At 30.1% G+C, this 12054-nt stretch overlaps 1 protein-coding gene across 1 annotated transcript; it reads right to left on the bottom strand.

Moving 5' to 3' along the window:
* Positions 1-1462: 1462 nt before the first annotated feature.
* LOC138189694 (uncharacterized) lies at positions 1463-9658 on the bottom strand. Its single transcript, XM_069131811.1, has 11 exons — positions 9631-9658; positions 9457-9552; positions 8903-9303; positions 8408-8564; positions 7862-8080; positions 7253-7509; positions 6371-6652; positions 3461-3496; positions 2978-3019; positions 2547-2588; positions 1463-2228 (listed from the first exon to the last, which is right to left on the bottom strand). The coding sequence occupies exons 1-11, from the start codon at positions 9656-9658 to the stop codon at positions 2088-2090; spliced, it is 1701 nt and encodes a 566-aa protein (XP_068987912.1). The 3' UTR covers positions 1463-2087.
* Positions 9659-12054: the final 2396 nt, after the last annotated feature.

Genomic DNA, 12054 nt, shown 5'->3' with positions numbered 1-12054 from the left:
TTGTATGTCGTATTATATTTTAGCGCAGTACTTTGTTTAGTATTCTATTCTGATCTATCATTTTATCGTTATAGTATTAGTACCACGCAATTTACGTATACTAATTATTTGTTTTCAAGTAAAAATTAGAAATGATTAATTAGCTGTAAGCTTTTCTTGTTGTAAATGCCGGAAGTTACATTTGTAGACGATTAATAACGTATAATTGCGTTATTTATAAAACATATATGAATATTGCTTGAGTTGTAGTTACCGAAATATTATTCTTTTTTCTTAGAATCATTATAATAATGGTAACGTTCTACGATATTGAAAAGATTCTTTAATGAAGAAGATACAATGTAGTTATCGTGATAGCTAGGAAAATAGTGTCAAGTCGCACAAAAACCAAAGATGATCATTTTTCTTATTCAACCAAGTAGTAACATCAACGTAAGGTCAGTAAAGCAAAGATATACGAACGCATGCTAAAGAAATTCTTTAACATTTTTAATACTGATGTAAACTACTTTAAATTTCATTTACAAACGTTCATTTTCATAAAATATTTTTAATATATTTGAAGCTAGTAATATTCTTCTTATAATTTAATAAAACAAATATAGTAATTAGAGTATCCTAGAAATTTGTGGTTTTCTACAAATTAACGAATGGTTAATACGTCAGAGAAAGATATGAAACCCAACGAAATGATTCAATAATTGAAAAAAAAGGAAAGGAAAGTAATGGATAAGGAAAGCAACGTACGAATTTTAGAAACTTGAAATCGAATAATTACGTAATTTAAGACCAGGAAGTAACGTAGCTGCGTGTGGTGCATCGTTTTTTACCCTGATAGTCATCAAAATGGAATGCTTTCGAAATTCAACAGCGCTGTTATGTTACGTTACATATATGTCCGTTATCCGAATAGTGTTATGGTTTTTTTTACATATTTTACATACTCTTTTAGTATTATTAGGCTTATACCATGTATTGTGTCCGGAAACATTGAAATGTACGGATGGTGCAATAAATGTCACTACTACTACCAAATATGTGCGTGCGTTACTAGGTCAATTAGAAATTATTGCTGCAATACACGAATTGTAAACGAAAATAGTCTCGTTATACATTTTAATTTCATGAAATTGGGTTATTGTGTTAATTTATTTAATTATACGTTTGATTGGAAAATAAATATATTTTTTCAGTTTATTCCAATTCACTTTTTCTCCCTCTATTTTTATATTGTATTTTGAAATCCCCAACTAAATACAAATTATTGGTTGGTAATAAAACTAAAAAACATTTGCTTTAGAAAACAGAATTACGTATATTACATTTTTAATTGCAATCATAATATTAAGATTTTTCTTTCTGTTTTACTTGATTTCATCCAGAGTTTAAAAATTATATTAAACTTTCTGAAACTATATTTCAAACCTGTTTATTACGAACATGAAAGAAATGAAAGAACGTGTTTTAAAGCACTTTTCTATTTATAAAAGAATTCACAATTTTGATCATAGTATAAATAATAAAAATACAATTCTTTTAAATCAATCAATTGCTATTTATATATCTTTATTTTATGTTTTGAAATGTTCCATGCTTTATATATCTTGAAATTTGGAGAAAAATAAAATGCAGAAAAAGAACACACAAATGGAATACGAGAATATCTCAAAATTCAGTTTAAATGTTTAAATGTAGTAAGGTGATTATTTAATCCATGGACTTTGTTTCTCGTTATTCTTCATGTTTATGTAAAAAACATTCTTATCCGGGAATTTATTACTTATTTATTTATTATTTATTAACGAAAAATATCTAGCAAAAATATTAGGGGAAAAAAGGAGTTTCTCTGGTATGACAACTTAATAAAATTTTGCACCATTTAAGACACTTTTTCATATTCAGAATTAAAAATTTACAGCTTCATAAGGAGAGAACAAAATTTACAAAAAGCAGCAATTATAAATTCAGAAATGACGAAGATTTTAATATTGTTTGTTTTACCCAGGAAATTTTTGACGCAGTTTCCATAAAAGAAAATTAAAAATTAGGGTCATCGATTATGAGATCAATGCAAAAGATCTTTTTTTTTAGGAGGTAAGGACAAATGCGCCAACCAACGAGACAATTATGCCAAAGATCGTAGTGAGCTTCTCCGCAATTTTAAAGTTTGCTGAATTCATATCTGATTCTGGTGATGCATCCCTCTCCTCGGTCTTTACTGTTTCCTCCTGCAAGCAAGTATTTACGAATGTTTCAGTATATACATATATATATTCCAGTTTCGATTAACAAAAATGAATGTATCGTAATTGTAAGTAAATCATTTCTTTTTTTTACTTTGGAGCTAGTAGTGAGATTTAAGAAAAATTAAAAGAAGCGAATATTAAGTTTGAAATGCTATATAAATCATTAAACTGAAAATTAATTTGTTCATTCGCAATATACAATTCATGTAAAATAAGTATTAAATTTGAAATGAACTAAAATTTATATGAAATAGATATTAAACTTACAACGAATTAAGCATTGAAACCTAAATACTTTACCTTGACATTTAAATCGGCCACATTTTTAACTACTTCGTTCTGCTGAAAGAAAGAAGATAATATTAATCTGATAATATGGCTGGGTGAAATAACTAACTACATAACGATTACGCTATTCATTGATAGGATTACAGAAATGTCGTTTATATAAGTCCACGCGACGCTTTTAATTACTCTGATTAATGGACACGGCAATTTCAATTCTATGTCGGAAGAAGTATACTTTTCGTTACTTTAAAGCTAATACGTATCTCTAAAAGAAATGATTATTAGTTTGCAGTGTTATTCAAATCATCCGAATGAAGATAAGTTGATATATTCGCAATATGCGATTTATGTGAAATAAATATTAAATTTGAAATGAATTAAAATTTATATAAAACGAATATTAGACTTCCAACGAATTAAACATAGAATTGTGAATACTTTACCGTGGTATTTAAGTCGGCAACATTTTTAACAACCTCGTTCTGCTGAAAGGAAGAAAACAACGTCAATTCAATATTAAGAGTTGGTTATAACTTGAATTATTTTATACAATATTGAGATTATGTTCCACAATAATACGATTGCAGAAATGACGTTTATATAATGCCCATGCGATGTTTCCAATTGTTCTGATTAATGAAAATGACGATTCTAACTTTATGTCGGATTTTCGTTTCAAAATCGAATTCGAATTAAGCGAATGGTATAATTTTCTATTTAAAAAAATTATGTAATGGCCGATAGCAATGATATTAGGATTTATTATCGTATATCGTGAACGATAATAAAAGAAAATTAATATAACATTGTGCACGCATGACTCAGATCTAGCAGTGAAAGTGCGTATTTTCCTTTCGCAAACTTATTTAATTCACAGCGTAACATACTGGATAAAGTACTGTTTAGAAGACGAAGTATTGTTTTACCTTAACACTTGGAACTTCAGCTTTGTTGCCGTCATCCTGCAACAAAATGTTTATTTTATTGTACAGTGAATTGCAACATTTGATTACCAATAAATTCTCTTACGAATGCATAATTATTATAATTATACATTTATAACGTATAATGAATTAGCATTTATGGTAATTTATTTAATCCAACAATTGAAGAAGTAGAAATAATTTGCCATCTGTATTATTAATACAGCAATGTAACTGATTTACATTACAGCTTGTGTTTGATTTATATTTACAAAGACTAAGACCAATCTAACTAATACTGGCTAATCTTCATTAATAACTTTGTTCTGAATAAAAGGAGCTTGTAACGCCAAATCTAATTAAAAAGAAATTTTTTTACTTTGGGTTAGTTAATCTTAATTTATATTTTATGTTTTATGTAATATAAATATATAGAATATCTTAAATGCAAAATAAAATTAAATAATCATTAACATTAAATAATCTAACTCAGACTGTTTTGATCATCTATGATCCAACGATGCCAGGCGTTGAGGTGTTACATAATACTTAATTATAATTAATACATAGTAAATAATTTCAGTGTAAAAATAAAGGAATATATACTAATATATCTGTGTCGTTATAAAAATTACCTTAATAAATGGAAAAATTCCTGTTTCATGTTCTATACTGAATTCCCATTTATCATATTATGATAAGTGGAACATTTACTACGGAATGGCAGTTCAAGAACGTATCCTATTACACGATATAATATGTATTTATCATGCAAATTTATATTACAAATCAGAGTTTGTTATGAAAAAAGTGTACAAAAAGTTAGAAGGCGAATTGCAAAGAAAGAATCCTAGTTTTCTTTAGGAAAATAATTCTTCACCATTTAACGATTTTTTAACCCTAATTTGTTATATATTAATTACGTCTACATCATGAAAACTACTTATATTATGATAATTATATGACTACGAACTAATTAAACTCCACCGTAGTAATTAATAATTCGTTCGGTTTCCAAGTAAACGAGAAAGTTTCTCGCAACTACAAATTAACTTAATATTTACATAAATCACGCTTATTTACAATTATGATTATATTAATTATCGTAGCCTACAAGTACGTGGCTCAACTTTAACTGTGTTCTTTTACTGTTAACGATTGTATTCCATCGACGTCAACCTCGTCCTCGAGGTATACACAGAGATATATACGAGATATAGTTTCAAGTATCAGTCCCTCCGTCATATTACTTTTCCCATTCGCATATTTTTTCGACACGAATCATATTTGATATTCAGCCGGGAATAATACTAAAAAAGAGCTGGTAATGTGAAACGTGGTTGTTACGATTAAAATTACCTTGACAGAAATGTTAAGTTAATAAAGTAACAGGTCATATTTCGTATGTTGAATAAAAATTTGATGAGTAAATTAGTTTCCATGTCATTTATTTCTCCATAGCGTCATGCCACTTAAAAGTTTTATATCCATGTGTCTATATTATTTCGATTGTCTTCTAATCTAAATATTGTTAAATTATTGTTTTAGTATTATAGCACTTGATACATCTATCTTCCTAGTTTAATACCATACATCGATACCTACAAATTTTTTATGATAAACAGTTTGATATAGCAATTTATACAATTTTTTTTGTAGTAGTTCGAGGTAGTACAATTTTTTGATCTTAGATCAAAAAATTGAGCGCCATTCACCGATTCGAACGTATCTTTACATACTGTCACATATCGATTGCATACCTGCAGAATGTATGTTAGAAACATTTTTCTGATATATCTTATACCCGGAAAGGTCATGATTAATTTCAGCTTGTGTCAGAATCATGAATTTGAATTACATGTAACAAAATGTCCATACGAAATCGATCCTTTCGTGGAATTCAACATTTGTATTTATATTCTATTATTATGTATATATATTATCCTGTGTATTCTACTTTTAAAACATCACTTGACCATTTTTGTTCTCAATTAAGAATTTTTTGACGTAAATATGCAATCGTTTTATTTCGTCCGAATAATTTAACGAAGTTAAATGTATGTAGAAACGCATAAAAGGATATTATACACTTACAATGACCTCTATATTACACGCAATAGTTTTACAAGATACTTTGAAGATCATATTTCAAATAAGATAATATGATGAGCGAAACTATAGGTATTTGACAGAAGCACAAAAAGATTTTCTATTTTCCGTGAAAAAGGTATTTTAATTTATTAATCATATTACTAGGTATGTATATAGACATCTAATTTGACATTGGTTAAATAAAATTTAATTAATCGTTTACATGCTAATTAATTTGTTAGGTTTCGTTTTATTTCATCGAAAAGGCATTGTTTCCGAATACCGAACGAATTCCTATTTTCTGAATTTCATTCACCATCATGGGAATTGTTAATCGACAAAAGCGAACGTTATTACTACGACTATCATGATATTCCTATTACTACACTGTTTTCTCAGGTTCAATGTCTAGGTTACTATCGAAGAACGCTATTTATACTCGGAAGTGGCTTGTATCAAGTATTCTTGGACAGTTTGAAACTGTCGTCATACCGGTGAATTCGATTCTAACTTTCAACGAACAGTTCACCTCTGTCTCTATCCTTCATTTATTATTATGTACTATCCTTATCGTTCATTTATGATAAACGGGGCAGTAGTCAATGCTACTAATCATACTACCCGTTACTCGTTATCATATTACAGTGTCATCTGTTTCATTTTCTCAAATATTTGATCCTTTGATTAGTATTCCGACGCTGATTCTAATGTACACTCTAACGTAACAACAAACTAACAACTAAAATTTGTAATATGCTAGTATTTCTTGCATAATTTTGCAACAAATTATTTTTGTCCCAGAAAAGATCAACATTGTCTCACCGATTTTTTAGCAGTATCTCGAGACGTTCTTCTCAGCACGGCCACGTTATGTGGTATAATCTTTAACTGAGCAACAGGAGGCGAGTTAGCAATATGTCGACGATTTCTGCAGCCGGAGTCCTGACAGCCATTGGCAATGATATGTTTAACGGCAGTTGGAACGTCCCAAATTGTTATGGCCTCGCGAATCATTTTGGCGGATGGTCCTTGTGCAAAGTATGGTACAGGTTTGCCGTCGTGCGGGCAGGCTCCTATCACCACGAGCAGCGTATCCTGCGATGCCTTTTATCGTCATTTTATTAACATTAATCGAATTTTTGAAACGATACAAAGAAGTAAAACGAAACAGAATGATTTTAAAATAAAAAATCTAAGAACAAGTGAAAAAGTTGAGATTGTTGTGAATGTAAGTACTTTGAAAAAGTACTCTTCGTTTAATAGTACACTAACGATATTCCAGTACAAGACAGGAAATCCTTGTATATCGTAATTAATCCTAGCAGCAGCGAAAGCGTTAACGAGTTATCCTTGTTAAGGAAATACCAAATGACTTTCTCAACTCGATACCATTCGCTTATCGCGAAAACAAAAATTATTATAGGAAACAAAAAAAGAGTTCGTTTTCCTTTTCATATCTTTTATCAAGCATAAATTTTTAACCGCGGTAAACATTTTTAAACGAAATTATTACACAAAGTATGAGTATTATTTCTACTATTTTTTCGTACATATGTTGTCTCGATAAAACTGAGCGTACAATTATTTTTCTGATCTATCCTAGATCATCTGTATTTGATAATAGCAACAGATAAGACATACTATATACTGGGAAATTAAATTGCATGAATCAAAAGCATTACAGATTCCTGCAAAATTATTTACTTCGCGCTGTAGAAACTCCAATGCTGAATCGAGCTCGCTGGCAGACACCGAAGCAACCAATATGAAACCTTTCTCGTTTTCAACTGACTTTAGCTCCTCGACCATGTCCACGAAATTGGATCGAAGAAGATGCGATTTGCGAGAGGAAATAGGGTCCTCTGAGGCAGCGACGTTTTTACCGAGAGATTCCAGCAACGACCGAAACAGAACGAGCCTTATTTTGGAGAACATATCGAACACGTTCCACGCAGCTTCATCTATATTGTATATAGCGATTGGAAAATATATATATTGCAAAACTGATGCTCAGTTACAACATTTTTTTCACACTGTCAGATTGGTGCATATGAGAAAAATTTTTGAAATTTAAATTTGACAATTAAATTTTCAACTAATCAAAGAAGAAAAAAATTATTATAAATTGCACTTACATATTCAAAAGATTTGTATTAGAAGATTTGTAATTGAAATGATAAAAAATATTTAATAAGAAAAAAGACTTCCTGAAAATAGGGAATATTAGCAATTTGAAAGATTCATGTGTCACGTTAAACGTTGTTAAATATTTTATTAAATACTGTCTTATATTTATACAATTAAAATACTCACCGTCTTCTCGAGCGTTTTGTGGAGGCACCCAAGAAGGGACTCGATCGATCGGTTTTCCTAAGTCGATGAGGTGCCAGTCACCACGAATTTCCGGCTTCGCTTTATGAACTTCCGGTTTCATGTTAATCTCATCAATTTCGTCGAAGTCTCTTGAGAACCCTACCGATTCTTCGAATCCGAACAACGATGGAATAGTGAAGTTCGCGTTGGATAACGTTCCTGTTTACAAAAAAATGTTGTTACTAGAAAAAGAATATTGGAGAATAACATAAAATATAAAAATATAGACGAATTGTTATTTATGCTGAAGACATAAAAGAACTTGTGCGATTTCAAATAAATACGTTGAGAAGCAAAGAGACTATGGTAAAAGGGTAATGTCACTGCAAACTGACTATTTTTGTTGAAATAAAGCTTATAAGCGCGTTGAGGATAATTATTGGCTTTTCCTCCTTATATCTATATACAATTATTAATTTACGTGTACAATGTAACACAATATAAATTTACAAAGTACAGCGTTACATAAACTTTGAAGAGCTAAACCTGTAGTCATTCCCTTAACATCTCGAGTCCAAAGCAACAATGTTGCAATGTTTGAACGTAGGAAGTGTTCGCAATCATGTTTCTTGTCTCTATTGCTGGGAATTAGTGCATCGTCCAAAGAGAATCGTGCCTTGTCTGCTTGGATATTGTTACAACTCTAAAATAAATTTCAACTTTTCAATCAACTCTATCATTAATTTGAACAACACGCTTTTGTTCGCCAATTGTTGTCTTTGGATTTTTCTATTTCATTGACGTTAAATTGAACATTTGATTCCTGAATTAAACGATGTTCGCAATTGCTAATAAAAGACAAGTTTGTAAACTCGCTCACACAATTTTGCTATACTTGATTTTAGCCTTATTTTATCCTATAGAATTCCTCTCATCTCACACATACCCGAAATTTAAGCACGTGATGTGTTCTTGCTTATTTATTTGCCGATCTAATTATGAAAATTATATCAACACATCATAACTGACACGAAATTATACCTGAAGCATCCCTTCAACGGAGAACAGACGCGAAGCCTTGAAACTCTTCCAGAAATCTTCCTGATTTTGACCCGGATCAGCGATAATCACGACGACATTCCGTGGAGGAGAACTTGAGATCGTTTCGATAGCCATTGCTTCTTTTACAAAATTAGCGTCCTTGGTTTTCGGGAAACGCGTGTCGCTTTCAATATTCTCCATGGCAAAACCGAATCTTTTCTCGCGCGTCGTATCCGCAGGATTCGTTTGGTCGATGGTCCTCGTTGACAACTTTGTGTCCGAAATTTGCAAGCCTTTGTCGGCACCAGTCACTTCCGTTTTCGTACTAGAGACGTGATCCACCGTAACCTTCTGCTCGGTTTCCAGTGATGATACCACGTTCCAGGTAGTTGGAATATTTGCTAAAAAAGACACGATTTCAGTACAAAGTAGCTGTATGAAATAATTTGGAAATGTAACTTTGCTCCGTAAAATTGGAGAAAGAAATTCATGTTTGTCGGATGTTTACTATCGACAATGATTATTTTACAAAAGATAAATATTTTGTACGTTACCCGAGCGTTCCGGGTTAAATCCAGAACAAGACAGCGTCATCGACATCGCTGCGCCCAACAAAACCGTCAAGAAATGTTCTTGTAACATTTTGCTTCCTAAAACGAAAGATTTATATTTGATAAAAACAGTAAGTTGTACATATTACATCCGGCAATAAAACTGATTCGTAATACCAGACGTTGAAACTACAAAGCTTGTCATACCTTGCAAAATTTCAGCAGAAAATAGCTCCAACTTGAATAAGAAAATGTAAGATGATGTTCAATTCGATGTATTTCAGACTTTCAAAATATGATATAAACCGTATTTTCAGTTGAAAAATCCACAAACGATGGATATGTTCGTTCGCTTAGAAAACGTCTATGATCGACGGTTGTAGAATGAACAAAATACGGTGTTCGAGTAAATAAAAGAGTACTGACTTTCGACCAGACGTTTGTTTTTCAGGACACTGGAAACAGCTCCCCTACGATTAATAGTTTTTCTTACGCTGTTTATTATCATAATTACTATTATAATGATATTGTTATGGATAAATATTTATTGTCATACCATTTACTTACAACATTCTCCTTCTCCACTGATATTTCTGTTTAAGAAGAAAATTCTTGCAAATAAATTAAAAATGTTTAGACATATCGTATTGAAAATATGTTAAATAACATGTACCAACAAATGTATATAAAATAAACATATTGTTTTGATGAACATTCATAGATTTGAATAAACTGATATCTAAATAATTCAGACTTAATAATGTGATCAAAACGTAATACATTAGACCATCTTTGCAGCTTTTTGATATAATATTTCCAAGTACATGCGCATGTATGTAATTTACTTAGAATTAATCTTCGCTCCGCTTCCGGCATTGATGTCTCTGAAATTTCTTCTTTAGACGATGGAACATAATTCACAGGAAAGATATACATATTTCAAATTGTTTGAAACAATTCATATTATTATTCATAGTCTTTTAAAATAATTTCTCTACCATACCATATATATTTTACCATAATATAAAATACAACATGGTACCATAAAAATCTTATCCTTTGATCAAGTCACAATTTTTTAAATAAAATATTGAAAGGTGTTGTAAATTACGATATGTAGATTATAATCTTCCAGAAACTCAGTTAAAGTCGTTCTACTTGTGTGAAAGAGATGCGACAAATAAAAGTTTTCATTTTTCTGTGTCTTCTTGAAGAATACTTCGTCTGAAGGTATTTTAATTAATCATAGCTTTGGTATCACGAGTTTTCTGTGATCACTTGACGTAAATAGTGTCAAGGCTGTTTAAAGTACCTCTATAATAAGCATGTATGAACATCTATAACATACCCTAGATAACTACTCTGAGATTTTCTTCCAGCTTTACAGTTGAAGAGACGACGTATGAAAAACACGAAAGAAGACAACGTTCGTGTAAATAATGAATGAAGTAAATTAGAATCTTTATCGTGGAAAGTTTCTTCCAAGATGGAAAGAAATCGTATCAAATATCAATATGAAATGAAAATCAACGTGTCGGTCTTAACAATTGAGAATTATTTTCTTCGTCTTCTAAACTGTATCAAATTGTTTAACCAATTGACTTGTAAATTCTAAAATATGATTGAAAATTGCGTTTTGAAACATACGTGACAAATAAATATAGAGACATAAGAATATCAGGAGTTGCTTTGTTTTTATATTGTACTATGATGAGAAAGAAACGTTTATTAACAAAGATTACAAATATATTTATTAATTATATATATATATAAATTTGAAATATAATATAAATTACTTTGTATGTAGAAACACGACCTAATGAATTTTAAATCAACTAAATGTAATTTATTGATTGAGCTATGATTGTACCACGTTGCATATTATTTAAAATGCAGGTTGTAAAGCAAATTACTGATGAATGTACTAACATATGTATGTGTACGTAATTGTAGTCTTCCATTATTTAATATGACGTCTTTACATTGAGAACGGTTAAGCAATAACGCGGATAATCTTTATTAAATAAAAATATTTCTTCGCAAACGTAGAACAAATATAATAAGTTTATCTGATTAAAATATAAAAATATAATTTAATTATTTTATTAAATATTGTTTCTCTCTTACTGTATAAATTTTCTGTTTTTCCTGGTACTAGCAGAACTAATTCGATGTAAAAACTTTGTTATTTAGAAAAATAAAAAATTTATGATATAATCGATATTACAATGCAATTCGATAGTTTCTGTACAAACTTCATTTTTATACCTTCTAACATTTTTATCTCTGTTATGAATTACGGAAAAATATAGAATAGCGAAAGGATATTAATCTACCACCTAGACTGGTCATTAAATCATCCACTTTGGACCCAAAAGTAATTCTCTTAAACTTCTTTTCCTTAAATATAGATCTAAGAATTATGATGAATTATGATTGACATCTACCATTTATCTGCAATATTTGGATAAATATCGCGTAAATTAAATTACGAGTTGTTAATTTTGGAAACAGAAAGAACATCTGTCTGAAAATTTAAAAGTTAATATAATATAATAGGAAAAGAAGATAATTTAAATGCAGAATATACTAGTAAAATAC

This window comes from Bombus flavifrons, chromosome 2 (assembly GCF_040668555.2).
Source record: "Bombus flavifrons isolate JBK064 chromosome 2, iyBomFlav1_principal, whole genome shotgun sequence".
Classification (NCBI taxonomy): Eukaryota; Metazoa; Arthropoda; class Insecta; order Hymenoptera; family Apidae; genus Bombus; species Bombus flavifrons.
The sequence above is the reverse complement of the archived record's forward strand: the minus strand, read 5'-3'. Positions and strand labels throughout refer to the sequence as shown.